This window comes from Urocampus carinirostris, chromosome 12 (assembly GCF_059441175.1).
Source record: "Urocampus carinirostris isolate Australia breed hairy pipefish chromosome 12, RoL_Ucar_1.0, whole genome shotgun sequence".
Taxonomy (NCBI): domain Eukaryota; kingdom Metazoa; phylum Chordata; class Actinopteri; order Syngnathiformes; family Syngnathidae; genus Urocampus; species Urocampus carinirostris.
In genome coordinates, this window is record NC_142360.1 from 26840651 (window position 1) to 26856849 (window position 16199).

At 41.5% G+C, this 16199-nt stretch overlaps 1 protein-coding gene across 1 annotated transcript; it reads left to right on the plus strand.

Annotated features, from left to right (window-relative positions):
- Positions 1-218: 218 nt before the first annotated feature.
- LOC148355360 (disabled homolog 2-like) lies at positions 219-15982 on the plus strand. The gene is made up of 7 exons (XM_088350244.1): positions 219-244; positions 6528-6639; positions 10948-11042; positions 12450-12548; positions 14807-14938; positions 15055-15202; positions 15284-15982. Exons 2-7 carry the CDS (start codon positions 6558-6560, stop codon positions 15529-15531), a joined length of 804 nt encoding a protein of 267 aa, XP_088206370.1. The 5' UTR covers positions 219-244; positions 6528-6557; the 3' UTR covers positions 15532-15982.
- Positions 15983-16199: the final 217 nt, after the last annotated feature.

A 16199-nucleotide genomic window follows, 5' to 3' on the forward strand; every position in this document is an offset into this window, starting at 1 on the left:
TTTTTGTCCCCTGTGCAAGACTTAAAGGGGCACTGTGTAATATTTGACCACTGAATGTTGCCTTATTGCGTAGTGCAACAGAAAACGAGTGCTGCAAAGCATGAGGATGATTACAAAATCAAAGTGACAAAGCAACACTAAATTTCTTGTCATTATTTTGCTCAGCCTTTTAACAAGGTTATTTTTAATTTTGGAGGGTTCCCGTGGCAGCAAGAAGGCGGGCAATCATGTAAGATCCCTCTAGGTGAGCCTCATGTTATGTATAATATATAGAAATTTTAAACAAAGGATGTAATTATGATACGTCATGCTTATTATTTAAATCAATCTTTTTTGTTTGATAACCTATTCTTTTTACAACATTAGGGGGCGCTAAGTAAGACATAATATCCCTTTAAATTCAGCATGATTTCTCAAAAGAGGGTATGTTCCTGGACAATATACTCAATTTTTTGGAGCATTTGGTCCAAAAATACATTCAAATAGACTTGCGAGTAAGTTTAAGATATATTTGCAAGTATATGTACTTGACCAACATTCAAACATAGGTCTCATCTCATCTCATCTCATTAGCCGTACGGCTTATCCTCATTAGGGTCGCAGGGGGCTGGAGCCCATCCCAGCCATCTCCAGGCAGTGGGCAGGGGACACCCTGAACTGGTTGCCAGCCAATCGCAGGGCACACAGGGACAGACAACTCATTCGCTCATTCACACCTAGGGACAATTTGGACCGGCCAATTCACCTGAAATGCATGTTTTTTGAATGTGGGAGGAAACCGGAGTGCCCGGAGGAAACCCATGCAAGCACGGGGAGAACATACAAACTCCGCACAGGAAGTCTGGAGCTGGATTTGAACCCACGACAGGTTCCCATGACATGAACTGTGCCGCACAAGCGCTAACCACTGCGCTGTCGTGCTGCCCTCAAACATAGGTGATAGTTTCAAACATATTTGGGAGAATGTTGAATTTTGCAATGAAAATGAAGAGGATTTAGATTTTATGATATTTTGTAAGGTGGTTGCACACAAAAGGAACTCAGAAATATTTTGTCACAATTACCTATTGCCCTCACCTATGCCCGCTCGTTTGGTGCCAGCCTGATTGGTTCCCCTCCTATTTAAACTCAACGCTTCCAGTCATTTCTTGTCGGTCTGTGAACAAACCTCTGCACTTGCAAGGCAAGCATTTTGACTCTGTCCTGTCCTGTTCAATATCCTGCTCATGTATCTGGGATCCGGTATCGATCCCGTCTGTCCGGTATCCTGCTCGTGTATCCTGTATCCGGTATCGAACCCGTCTGTCCCGTTCTCTCCTGTATCTTGCTCGTGTGTCCTGTATCCGGTATCGATCCTGTCTGTCCCGTCCTGTCTGGTATCCTGCATCTGGTATCGGTCCCGTCTGTCCTGTCATGTCCGGTATCCTGCTCGTCGTGATGACAAGGGAAAGTTTTAAAATGGCCATTTGAATTTCAGCCTTCTGAACAAAAACCCAAGAAAATCCCCTTAATGTTTTCTTGGGCCTTTTGGAGTTGATGTCATTCAAATCGTTTTACAGTTAAAGGGATAGTCTCATTTTAAAGTTTAAATATAACAAAGGCATTTGTACACATATAAAAAAGACTTAAGACTAAAAGACCTTTTTAGCACATCTAAATACACATTAAAATAACTGTCATTTGTTTTTTAAAAATTGGAAATATTCAACTGTAATCACTGTATTTGTCCCTCTCCCTATTTATGAGAATTATACAACTCCGGAAAAGTGTTCTTGAATGTCATATCTTTCAAAATAGCAAAAATGAGAAAACAACGATTTTTATAGACTTTTTTTTACAGTTTTTTTTCTCTGTTATCGGCCTGTAGCTAAAATAGTACGTTGATACTTGCGACCTTGGCAGGGCGTGTCACATATATTACAAGTGTCTAAAATTCATGACAAAAAAGTTAGCGGACACCAGGGCAGACAACTCTGAAAAGTTGCCTGCCCAGCCATAAAGTTGCCGGCCCCATTTTTCACAACTTGAAACACAAAAAGAAGACTCATCGCAAAAAAACCCATTGCTGCAAAGTATTAAGGATTGATAATCAGAATATATAACCGAACAGCGCTTTAAAATTAGGTTTATTATAAATCTATTTATAACATTCATTGCATGTATATGACATTGCTGTTTTCCATCTGCCATCAGTATGTACCATATTTTCCGCACTATAAGGCGCACCGGGTTATAGGGCGCACCCCCAAAAAATAGTTTTTGGTCCTATATCTTCCATAGATAAGGCGCACCGGATTATAAGGCGCTACAACGGGAACGTGGACAAAACAGTCAGATAGTTCAGTCCAACTTATTACCCCCTTAACATTCCCAAAGCTTGCAAAGAAGCAAATACGTGTCGTAGACACGTGCGGATGCGGTGTCCGTACGATGTCACTGAAATGCGTCATTTCAAATATCATTCGGAAGGTTGAAGTCTTGGGATTCAAGAAATGCCAAACATTTCTATGTTTCTATTTTCTTTTTTTCACTCACAACTTTACTGTGCATATGACAATAAACACTTGGAATTGAGTTTAATTCACTCAACTCATTACAGCAACATCAAGATCGTTCTAAAACAAGATACCGGGAAAATATAAAGCCGCATAACTCGCCTAAGTTCTCACGTTCAATAATTATACGCAATCATGGTCTTCTTACAACCGTGAGTGAAGTAAATCCAGGAGAGTAGAATATTTACAAATACAGACTAATGAAACATGTTTCTTTATGGCGTACTTTAGCAAGCTTGCTACGCCGTTGCTAAACTCGGCCGATTGCAGGGTTTGTTTTGGCCATCTAGCCAATCCGAGGCTCCGAATAACTTCAGCCAATAGTGATCGATTCAAATGATGATTGACACATTGGTTAGCCAATGAAACGCCGGTATATAAATCCCAGCATACACCGCGGACTACTCCACGTTCGGGGTAAAATCGAGTCGGCGGCTGTTGAGTAAGTTGCGAGACCTTGCGGATTTAATATTGAGCCATATATAAGGCGCACTGTGTTATAAGGCGCATGGTCAGCTTTTGAAAAAATATTAAGACTTTTAGGTGCGCCTTATAGTGCGGAAAATACGGTACCTGTATTTACTCATCTTCATTCATGCAATGTTTGATGCTTTTAATGTACGTTTATGTTTTGTAGCGTCATAAATTTGTTAGCTTCTTTTGAATATTTCTTCTGGGGCTGAGGTTTTGGCATGATTCCTAACGACTTATCAATTATTCTTGTGTTCTCTGTGCGTCTACTTTGGAAAATGATATGCAAATGTTCGACCTTACGAAATCGGAATAAAGCAAACTTTTGATTTGAAAAAAAATCTTTTTTTTTTTTCTTTTTTTTCTTGAAAAGTCGTCGGCCACCGGGCAGACGTTATTTCAGACATTGATTTTACCATATACTATTACCATTGTCATTGCTTGGGCCAGATTAAAAAGCTTGGCGAGCCATATTTGGGTTGCGGCCTATGGTTTGCCCTCACCTGCCCTGATAATAATGACGATGATGACAATAGAACCGCAACTTTATAGAACTCCAGTATGCACATTTATGCAGGTCACAGGATTGTTTTGGGGTTCGAATGCATTGCGGAGTATAATTCTTCTTTGTACTTTCCGGCTCAAGACCCGAAATCTGGGGAGTAATTTTCTCCTCTGTTAATTCTCAAACATTGGATCTAGTTCCTTTCCCGGGCAGTCCCTGAGGGAAAACCATGACCAGACCATGATCTGCCTCTTCAAATTCTTATGCAAGCGAACTTCCCAGAGGATGTTAATGTGTCACCAATGTGTCTCCGACGAACTTTGACCTCGGGCCAATTCCGCCTTGAGGCTTGACAAGTACCGGGGACATACTTCAAGCAGGTGAAACAAACTCTCTTTTCAATTGTGTTAGGCTATTTACAAATTCAATTTCATATGTTACCACATGGATGATTCTGTTTGGAGCAACATCTCTCAGCCGCATCTTTGTCTTACCCTGATTTTTCTCTAAAATCTGCATTTTTAACCCTTAATAAACCCAATTGAAATATTAATTTGTATTTTAGATATCTTTTTGGTGACAAACATGCTCAATTTTATTCGGTCTGCACTGCAATGTGATGAACTTCCTTAAGATAATATTTTTGTAAAAATCTTTTTTTTTTAAATAATTTGATAAGGTACACTAGACTTAATTCAATTATGGAATTCAATGTTATGCATTTATATTTTTAGTTCAAATTCCACATGTTCCAGAATTATCCACTCTGTTAGAATGTGGTCAATTTGGCCCCAAAAAGAATTCCATAAATGTCACAAACCAGAACGGACACAGGACTCAATTGCATGCGTTTCTCAGATTTTATTGAAAGAGAGTGAGAGTAAGGCTTGCTTGATTGTTTGATCCAAAGACTGGCGGAGAGCGGGAACGAGCAAGGCGGGAGTGACACTTCCGTGTCGGAAGAAAGTTCATAGGCAGGCGGCAGGCAAAACAGGCGTAGTCAGGTTCAGAAACGGGTCGAAAAACGGGAATCAGGCAGGAAACAGGTTTTAACAGGGACCAAGTCGGACGGGAACGCTCACTGAGTGAAACACAACAGCTCGCAACGATCTGACAAAGTTTGAACTGAAGTCGGGGGCTTAAGAAGGGTGTGGCCACCAATCAGGTTGTCCGGGCTGTTGGCGCCAATCAAGCTGCCACAGGTGTTCCAAATAGGGCAATCATGACATTAAAAGGCTTTTTCTGTCAGAACGAGAACAGGAGGAGGACCCAAAAGCTCTTAAACCGGAGACAGATGCCTTCAGCACTAAACTGGCGAGCAATCTCAGCTGCAGTGTGGAAACGATTACCCATTGATATCCTCCGCAGTGACTAACATGTCCTCTCTTGTATTGGTTGTCCTTGGACGACCAGCCTTCTTGGGCGACTTGAATGAGTTTGTAGTCTTGTAAAGACTAAATATCACAGATTTTGAACAATCAACTGGTTATGGTTGATAGGGTCATTCCTTTTGTTTTCATCTAGACAACCTGCTGCCAGAGGCTTTCAATCACTATAGAATTTCCCACAATCTTGCAAACTTAGTGAAACTGGCAGTTAGAATGCCAGTTAAGTAGGGGTTGACAGATAATCAAGGAGATTAGCCCCATGTTCTATATTAGCACCCTTAAGTGGGAAGCACCTGAAAGTGTTTTGATTAGTGCATTTTTTGGAAATACAGTTTTTTCTGTTGAAATGCCTTATCCATTTTGTGAAAAAGTGTTCTAGTGGCATGGCATAGACACAACAAAATGTCTCTATACTGTTGAGCCGTGAAATAGGCATTTTTCCGGACTTATTCAAATGTTTTTAAACGGTTCTCTAATTTCTATCTGCAGTGTAGATGTATGTGTTTATGACCACAATCTAAAACAATAAAAATAAAAAAGCCTTGTTGGTTTGTTAGGAAATGGCAGGGTGGGAAACATTTAGAGACACTGTTTAAGAAACTTAACAAGCTATAATTATTATTGTATCCATTTTATAGTGGAAGCTAGAGCTCTTGTTGGTGATAGGAATAATTGGAGAGGTGTTGTGAAAGGATAGTGGGATGTTTAGACGTGTTCTAAGGGATGGGCAGGGCACCCGTTGTCAGGAGGACCAGAACAGAGCAGGAGACCCCAGAACGTTCGTACAATTCTGTATTTGGGGAAGCGTAAAGGGTTAGCGGGAGACGCGATTACCGTCGGACGTCAGCAGCAAAGCCGTGAAGACTACTTCGGAACACGTAGCCAATCGTAGCGTGGGACGGAAGCAGGTCGAGTTTACCGGGACTGGAGAGAAGATCGTAGCGTGGGACGGAAGCAGGTCGGATCGGAGGCAGGCAGAATCAGGTAACAGGTCAAGAAGGCACAGGTAATCAGGAGAGTCAAACGGGGTACAAAAGTAATCCTCAGACGAAGAGGTCTCGGCGTAGCGTGCTTAAAAAGGGAACATAAACCAATCAGGAAGCGCACTCAAGCACGCCAGATGATTACCCCAGGTGGCTCCACTTAGGTAATCACGACACCCGTATGATGCGGCAGGGGTAAACCAGTGAAAGCTGCCGGGCCCTGCTGTTGAACAGAGTAGTGTGTTGTGTCACCCTGACCCGAATGACACGGCCGCGTTCTGGTGTCCCGTTTCATCTGGAGGGACGAAAGCATGACCAACTTGGGTGCCGAGGTGCTTAACTTGTTTGGGTGTTTTGGGCCATGGTCCAAACATTTTTGTGTGTGATTTTTTGCTACTTTTTCCCTTTTTTTATTTTCTTTGTTCTTGTACGTGTTTGGCTTGCTGTTGGGCACCCCTCTCGGTGGATATGACCAGGGTATATAGATAGATAGATCCATTCCTGAGATTGACCATTATGTATTTCTTAGTGCCATAAAACCATAACACCAAAAGGTTACTGCAAAAAAAGGATCATCCAAATATGACTGAACTAGATTGACTTTGTTATTCTCCATCGTCAACAGGCTGAGGATTTCCCAGCAGAGAATGTGGAGATGGAGACGCACCGGTATGTTGGGGGATTCCTTGTTTCAGGACAAACTGACGTGGAGACATGGATTTTATCCAAGGCAAAAGGTACAACATGGCCACCTTGGTCTATAACGTCACATTCTAACCAACAACTGACGCAGTGCTGTTGATTAATCCACTGTGTACGTTTTCATGCTGGGAAGTTCATATTTTGATGACCTCATTAGAGACCAGATACAGGCGAAGTATTTGAAACAACTCGGTATCTAGTGCACTTGCTCATCAGTTCATTTTCTTATTCATTATTAGTGTTAGGATTAATGGCGTTTTATATAACGGCGCCATTTTTTTCAGTAACAGAGTGATCTAACCAGGGTTGGGTAGGGTTACTTTAACTTGATTACTTTCAATTACTTTTGGATTACTCCAATACCAAATATGCTAATAAAAGACAAAATAAACTAAATATGAATACAATTATGACTCACAACACGTGGTAAGCTTTCTCTCCTGGCTTTGATCTCTTTGATCTCCGGCAAAACTAACATAAAATGCGAGAGAAACAAAATGAAAATAAATCCAAACAGCTTGCCAACATCATTTTTGTCGTTCCATGTGTTCCGTTACTCCCCAAGCCTGCACAAAATTAAGTAATTTTATTCATATTTAGTTTCTTTTGTCTTTTATTAGCGTGTTTGGTATTGGATTAATCCAAAAGTAATTGAAAGTAATCAAGTTACAGTAATCCTACCCAACCCTGGATCTAACCTATCATTTTTTGCCATAAGAATGGCGTTACTGTTACTGATGGTCAAACGCAGTGTGTTATGTACATTTTTGTGCGTGTTTTCGTGTTCATGGAAATTTTGTGTGTTTCCGTACTTTTTTGTGTGTGTTTTACGTACATTTGTGTGCATGTTTAAGTACGTTTGTATGTGTGTTTACGTACGTTTTTGTGTATGTTTATGACATTTTTGTGCATGTTTATGTACATTTTGTGTGCTTTTTACGTACGTTAGCATTTGTCCTTACGTACATTTTTGTGTGCATTTACGTTCCTTCGCCTGTGTGTTTACGTACGTTTTTGTGCATGATTATGTACGTTTTTGTCACAAGCCAGAAACGGAGACAGGACCCAGTAGCGTTCGTTTACTCAGTTTTATTGATAAAGAGGGAGAGCAGGGCTCGCTTCCACGACCCGATGATCGACGGAGAAGGGTAGGAAGGTGGCGGGAACGCGGAAGTGGGACTTCCGTGTCGAGCGAGGATAATCGCAGACTGCAGGGATACTGGTCACTAGCCGGGACGGGAGAGCAAGGGCGGTATCGAGTTCAGAAAAGAGTTCGGCAACAGGTATCAGGCAGGAAACCGGGCAAAACAGATCGGTGGTCGGGATGGCAGATCAGGGCAGAAACGGGGCAAAACAGGTCCAGAAACAGGTCGGCAACAGGTAATCAGACAGGCAAAAACAGAGCAGAAGATTGTCGGACGAAATGAGCTTGCCTAGCTGGGAGCAAAAGTTCCCAACGATCTGACACCGGTAACAGGGAGCCGGAGGGTTTAAAAAGTGGCAGGGAGCCAATCAGCAAACAGGGCTGTTGGCACCAACGGGGCACCCGCAGGTGCCCAGAATCAGTAGTCATGACAGTTTTTGTGCGTGTTCACGCATGTTTTTGTGAGTGTTTATGTACATGCTGATTGTTATTTTATTATATTGTTTGCTATTTGATTTTTTGCACTTCAAGTGTAGCAAAAATCTGTTGCTGGTGAGGTGCAATAAATATGACATGGTTCTATGACACAACTACCTGTCTGTTCTTCTGTATTGAACTGACTCAAATACCGCTCAAAATATTTCAAATTATTTGACATACACCAACTTTTTTTTCAAGTAACGGAAATAGTTACTTTGTTTGGTAACTACTTACTTTTCATTAGAGTAATTCAGTTACTAACTCAGTTACCTTTGGGAAGAAGTAGTGAGTAACTATAACGAATTACCTTTTTATAGTAACATGCCCAACACTGTTATTAATATTTCACAATGTGCCTCATTAGGCGATGCTAGACCGTGAAGTATTTGGTTGGACTATAAGTGAACATTTGTCCTGGTGTGTTTGTCAGATCTGACACATTATTAGTGTTGTCGGTGTCCAGCTGTTCCAGTTGTTTTACTGCTGACGTTCTACAGAAAATCTTTACTGGAATTAAGAAGTTTGTACTGGACTTGCTTGTTTGAATTTGGGATGTGCAAGGAACACATCTACACCTCCGGTCCAGAGCCTTTGTGACCCAAAGAGTTATAATAGCAAAGTGTCATGATTACTGATTTGGATCACCTGTGCCCCCCATTTGGCGCCAGCCGCAGCGGGCTACCTGATTGGTTCCCTGTCCCTTTTTAAGCCCAGTCCTGTCACTCTCCGGTTGTCAGTCCGTCAGCGAACCTCTGTTGTTACAAGACAAGCATTCTGACCCTGACTCCCGCTTGTCCCATTATTGCACCCGTTTTTTTCACCTGTCCATTCCTGATCTCCCCGTTTGTCTCCGGCTCCAACCTGTGTTTGATTCCGACCACGTTTGGTCTCCCGTCCCGGCTTACGACCCGTTTTTGATCCCGACCACGTCTATTCTCCCGTCCCGGCTTACGACCCTTTTTTTTATCCCGACCACGTTTTTGCTCTCCTGTCCCGGCTATCGACCTGTTTTTTCCGCCATCTCCCGTTACGGAAGATCCACTTCCATATTCGGATCACGATCCGATTGCATGAGCGGCTTGCTTCCCGCGTCCAGCGAGCACCGGATCGCGGGCGCTGCCCTTTCTCTTTCTATCAATAAACTTGAGGTCAACGCTGCGCATTTGGGTCCTGATTCTGTTAAGGTTGTGACACAAAGAGAGTGAGTCATCATATATTCTAAGACAAATTTCAGCAAAACTGTATAGAACTTTGTAATATTTATCACGATTCACCAGCCACAGATTCGTCCTACACTTGAAATGAAATTAACAGTTCCAATATAATACTGTAAAACGACAATCAGCGGTAAACAATAAAATGTGAGTTCAATAAATTAGATATGAAAATAAATGAAAAAAGAAACAAATAAAAACTGCAATCACAAAAAGAAAAAAGAGATCTAGACAAAGAGAAAAAAACTCGTTAACATTGAAAAACACGGGAAATTATTATTATTATTTAGAAATATACCTAAAAAAAAAAAAGATAAAATACCAAACAATTTTAACTTTTTTTATGCTCAACATATTTAAAGTCAACGACACGGAATCCCCCAAAAAATGCATATCAACGAATCATAAGAGAAAAAAAGGCATCTCTGTCCAGACCAGAACAGAGACAGGACCCACTTGCGTGCATTTCTCTTAGTTTTATTGGGAAGAAGGGAAAGGATTGTACACGCGATCGGGAGATCGCTGGTCGCGGGGAGCAGGTTGCTCGGATGCGGAAGTAGTATTTCCGTGGCGAGCGATGGCGGTGTCGAGTGCGGGAAAAAACAGGTCAGTAGCCAGCACAAGAGAGCAAAAACGTGGTCGAGATCAGAAAATCGGTCGAAGCCGGGAAACAGACGTGGGGCCAAAACAGGAGTGAGTCAGGGTCAAAAAGCTTGCCTCGCTTGAGCTGAGGTTTGCAGACGGACTGACAACCGGTGACAGAAAGACGGGGGTTTAAAAAGTGACAGGGAGCCAATCAGCATCCGAGGCAGTTGGCGCTAAAGCACAGGTGCCTCGCATCAGTAATCATGACAGTCTCGAAGGGAACAAGCTGTTGATTGGTGGGAAGCTGCCTCCATTCGTTCACTTCCAAGAGTCAGCTTATAGAACCGTTTCATTCTCCAATGAAACAATTCGGTTGTGTCTGTGCCCTTATTAGTCGATACAGTACTGTATTAGTAATTGCTATCTAACTTTATGATAGTCGCTATTTTGAATGCTGATATGATCCGATATACGTGACGTAAACAACTTGGAGGAGAGTGGAAAACTATGCTGCTAAAAATGGCATCAGGTGTGCACTACGCCATTGGCATTCTGCAACCAATGTAACGTGCTGCTTGTGACCGTTTGTAAGGTAACGGCGTTGTAACGGTGCAAAAAATAATTTTGTTAGATTGACCCCGTCACTGAAAATATAATGCTGTTAGCGTCATTTTCAATGGCCTTATTCCCAACACGGATCACCATTGCTTCACGACCAATGTGGTTTCAATTTCCACTGGTAGTCTGTATGAATGTCAGAAGTGACTTACCCTGTGAATGACATGTGGCCAGTTAAGGAAAGGTACACTATCATGTCACCCTAAAGAGGAAGTGTAGTGTGCCAAAATGAATGGCTTATAACAACCGAAAAGACAATGCAACCCTTTGTTTTTTTCATTTTACTTCACGTCGCCATGGAGATGCCGTGCGCTTTAAGGCCAAGCTGATTGGCGTGGCAACAGTACCCAACGCCAATGGCGACAAGATGTGCAGGGACTCAATGAACAAACTGAAGGTACTGAAAAGAGAGGTTACTGACCAGTGTTCCCTCTAAGCTGCGCGCGTGCGCAATTGCGCACTGCTCGCACATTCACGGCGCACAAGAAAATCTACCCAGCGCACAAAAATGAGGGCTCAAAATTACTGATTAAGAAGCGACTTAAGTCAAAGTTACAGTGCATGAAGGTAAAAATACACGGGTTCCCCTGACGTTGTGTCCTCAATGCGTTATTTTGAAGTCGAGTCGAAGGAGAACGAAGTTGAGAAAAGTTAGTAGAGTATGTCGAGAACCGGCTTCTTCGGCTCGGCTCACTAAAAGGAACCGGCTCTTTCGGGTCCTAAACGGCTCTTCAGGTTGTTTTTGCTTCTTTTATCCCAACATGACCAAATATTAAGTAAAATTATGCACAAAATGACTTAAAGGAAGGGGGGAATAGAACAAAAAAGAAAAAAATACCAAAATGAAAAAGTAGTGAAAAACTGAGAAAAAAAGAAACAAAAGGAAGAGGAAAAAAGAAGGAAAAATTTAGAAAAAAGACAAAAAAAGAAAAGAAAGAAATGTAGGGAAAAAGTAAATAGAGAACAAAAAGAAAAAAGTAACAGCTCGGAAAAAATAAACACAATGAGATTTTTTTCAAAGGAATTTTTAAAAAAGTAGAAAAAAAACACGGAAAAAAGAAGAAAATTTTTTGTTGCATTCAAATCATTCAATTATATCAAGTGAATCTTGTTGCCAACATTGTACTTCAGACATGGGGACTTGAGACTTAGTGACTTGGACTCGAGTCGACTCGAGTCGCTGTTTTTATGACTTGTGACTTGACTTGGACTTGGCAATCTAAGACTCGGGACTTGACTTGTGACTTGACTTGCCCAAGAAAAAAATACTTGGGACTTACTTGGGACTTGAAGGTGAAGACTTGAGACTTACTTGAGACTTGCACATGTGTGACTTGGTCCCATGTCTGTTGTACTTCCACTAAAAAATGTGATTAAGTACAGTTCTGTATCTTACAACCGACTAATTAAGCCCCCAACAATGTTAATATTATGCGACAAAATATATCGGGAAATTAAAAGAAATGGATATCTTGTGAAAGAATTGTAAGAACAAACGACGTTTGTAGGCCGTACAACCTTTGCAATAGCACATGAGTCAAATCATTCAAAAGAGAAAAATAATTTCGCATTGCCGGAAACTCAGCAAAATGTAACTTGATGTCAAGTTTTGGACATGTTTGATAATTAATTATCTTGCCACACTTGGGATTATGGTTGCTCACGGTTGTTTCAAGTGCTGCTCACCGACTTTGTGTGAACGCTCAGACCCGTGGAAAATTAGAGGGAACATTGTTACTGACTAACAATTTCGTACGGTCCTTCCAAAAAAATTTGGACCTTAAATTTGGGTGTTGTTTTGCAGCAAATGGAGACGACTGCAAGAAAGCGGGGCAAGCACAAGCAAAAAATTTGGCTTCAAGTCTCACCCAGAGGCTTGCAGATTGTGGATCAGCAAACAGGGGTGAGCCATTTCTGTTGACTTAGGGTTGCGTTTATCAAAAACTCAGCTGCTTTGACTACCATAATTTCCCCCTTGCTGGACAATTCCCACGATTCCCCTCGGAAGGCCTGAAGAGTGTTTTGAATGCCATTTTCTTACTTTTAATTTACAGATGAAAAGTACAGTGTGAGGTAGGGATCAACCCAAATGTTATTAAATAGTAATAATAATAATGTTTTGTAAAGACTTCAAGTCATTTAAATATGACATTCAAACCCAAATCGACTTTAAAGTGTATGAATATAGAACTATTTACAGCTTATTTTCATCCTATTGTATTATTGGAATATATGGCTGCCCATTTTAAGTAATGATTATATTGTGTTTTTTTCATTCATAACTTCAGTCGTTACTATGTAACTTCAGTTGTGTTTTATTTTATAGTCAGAAGAGGCCTCAAGGGCCGTTGTTAGGTCCACCACCTTACTCTTTTACGCAGAATACACAATGAGAGGAAGGAAACATCGATTTCAGCGCATATGAGGAGATCTGTAAATAAGCACATTATTGCTAGCTCAAAAAAATCACATCAAGGGAAGTTCAACTTATCCCTATCAACAAAATGCAATTGATCTTCACTGACAAATAATGAGCAATTTTCATAAAGATGATGAGGCTCTCGTCACTAAAATTTTGCTCCATTCATCTGTGGAACCCATCTATATGATTAACATTTATTTTTTAAATAGATTCACAATCAGCTTATGGACTGCCTTCTGGTATAAGAACAATGGTAGATAACTTTAGTCTTTGCAAACGTCTCATCTCATCTCATCAGCCGTACCGCTTATCCTCATTAGGGTCGCGGGGGGCTGGAGCCCATCCCAGCCATCTCCGGGCAGTGGGCAGGGGACACCCTGAACTGGTTGCCAGCCAATTGCAGGGCACACAGGGACAGACAACTCATTCGCTCATTCACACCTAGGGACAATTTGGACCGGCCAATTCACCTGAAATGCATGTTTTTGGAATATGGGCGGAAACCGGAGTTCCCGGAGGAAACCCACGCAAGCACGGGGAGAACATACAAACTCCGCACAGGAAGTTTGGAGCTGGATTTGAACCCACGACAGGTTCCCATGACATGAACTGTGCTGCACAAGCGCTAACCACTGTGCCGCCGTGCTGCCCCTCTTTGCAAACGTGAATTTCTACAACTATGGTAGTAAAGCTTTTGTGCCCGTAATATTCTGTAAAACATCTCCAGCTCTCATTTTTACCGACCTTTCGTCTTATAACCAAGATATAGAATGAACATAAGGGGAAAAAAGCTATTCCTCAAAAGTCTCAGACAGCGGCTGTTTTGCTACAGTTTTTCCACTAAAAATGAGATCAAAGATGCTCATGGGTCTGTTGATGGCCAATCATGGATAACTTTTTTCTGAAACAGAGCTGTGATTGGTGCTTCCCCGAGGCCTAATCAGGTTTGATGTCATCATCTTTGAAGTTGGCCATCTCCAAGTTCGATTAAAAACAGTGTCTGAAATATTGCCTGCCCGGACGCCCGGGGCGTTCATATTTTTCATTTTTCAAAACGTCTCCGCCCGGGTAGCCGACAATGTTTTTCAGACAAAAACCCCCCGAAATATTTATTTTCAAATCATTGCTTTGTTCCAATTTCGAAATCTCCGTTCGGTTTGGAAATTTCGGAATTTCGGTTCGTTTGGCAATTTGCATACTCGGCAGCCAATCAGAAGCCTGCATCGAATAACTTCGTGCTTCCGGAATATCCCGAGTGTTATAAGGTCGTGCATTTGCATATCATTTTCCAAAGTAGACGCACAGAGAACACAAGAAAAATGGATAAGTGGTTAGGAATCAAGCCAAAACCTCAGCCCCAGAAGAAAGATTCAAAAGAAGCTAGCAAAATTGATGACGCTACAAAACGTAAACATCCAGAAACGTTTAGCAGTAGTATGAATGCTTCGCTTATACTTGTAGGCAGGTATAGAACATATATTCTTAAGATTATTTTAGGGTTGCATTCTGTATTTTATTGACTTTTGGGATAGAAACAGATCCATCACAATAAAATATTAACATTGCTTTTGTTCCTGGTGGCGGCGGATAATTGGAATTATTATATAAATTGGTCAATTAACGAAAAAAAGTGAAAAAGTGTAAATGTAGAAAGTAAACGATCGTGAATAAATATGGGCAGTGACATTTTTCAATATTCAGCAAGCCCCAAGATGAAAAATTCTGCATTTTGTTTTCAGGTTCCTCAACATGAACATGATAGAACTAAGATCTGTTCATTAGTCAAAGACAAGAAGGACGTAAGAGCTCTGGCCTACATTTGCCAACATGAAGACTCCTATAGCCTTTTCTATATCCAGATGGCCTATTTGGTAACCCACGAAGCCACACATAACATATACAGTCTGCTCTTTCTATCGTTTGTACTGTACCAATTTGAGCACCTGAAAATATAAACCTGGATTTATTAACATGTTTTTTTTTCCAGGCTCAGCCTGTCCTGGATACTGTCAGAGAGATGTTTGAGAAAGTAGACGATCATGACATTCCAGAGTTTTCCACGGAAACATCCGCGCAGGTCAGAAGATCTTGTATCCACATCTCAGAACCCCTCCCGCTTACACCATCTCTCCAAGGTCTGACCTTTGCCTGTATCTTACACTTAGAGTGGGTATAATGGTTTTGATGCATAATGCAAAAATTATCTTTTCTTCTAGAATCTCAGCAGCAAATACTGTCCAACGCTGAGCTTGACTCCAATTCCACACAACCATTAAATAAGACTCTACATGAACCTGCCACCTTTTGGCCTCCAAATATACTTGAAGCATCCTCTTCTAGTGCACCAGGAAACTTGTCATTGTGGGAACGTACAATTGAAAAGACCCCCCTCCTTTACTTAACTTTAAGATTTTGTTGTCTGACACAGAAGGAAACCCCCATGAATCGCTCTGCTAACACGTGACCACATTTGGCACTCTTCTTTTGTCTTTTTCCCTGTATTGTCAAATTTAGTTTAAAATCATCAAGTTCATCTCATCTCATCTCATTAGCTGCACCGCTTATCCTCAGTCGGGTTGCAGGGGTGCTGGAGCCCATCCCAGCAATCATCGGGCAGTGGGCAGGGGACACCCTGAACTGGTTGCCAGCCAATCGCAGGGCCCACAGGGATAGACAATTCGCTCGCTCATTTACAGAGTAGTAGGGACAATTTGGACCGGCCAATCCACCTGAAATGAATGTCTTTGGAATGTGGGAGGAAACCGGAGTGCCCGGAGGAAACCCACGCAAGCACGGGGAGAACATGCAAACTCTGCACAGAAAGGTTGGTTGCTGGATTTGAACCCACACAGGAGGTTCCCAAGACCAGAGAACTGTGCCGCACACGCGCTAACCACTGCGCCGCCGTGCTGCTCTCATCAAGTTCAATGCAATTATATTATTGCTATTTTCTATGTAATTCTATATTTTTACATGCACACTATAATTGAAAATATGGAGGTATATCTTATAAATTCTGTTGTGAAGCAGCGTTCTCTAATAAATCTTGTCATGTGTGAGAAAGACATACCTGTCAACCTGAGCTAATTGCTCCCCTAATTAATGATCGTAATTCTCCTTATTAAGGGTACA

What these genes read in the sequence shown, in the direction of transcription:
- LOC148355360 (XM_088350244.1), top strand. Translation starts at nt 6,558, where the DNA reads ATGGAGACGCACCGGTATGTTGGGGGATTCCTTGTTTCAGGACAAACT. An exon ending in GATTTTATCCAAGGCAAAAG is followed by an intron (nt 6,640 to 10,947) that starts GTACAACATGGC and finishes GTCGCCATGGAG; the next exon opens with ATGCCGTGCGCTTTAAGGCC. An exon ending in ACTCAATGAACAAACTGAAG is followed by an intron (nt 11,043 to 12,449) that starts GTACTGAAAAGA and finishes GTTGTTTTGCAG; the next exon opens with CAAATGGAGACGACTGCAAG.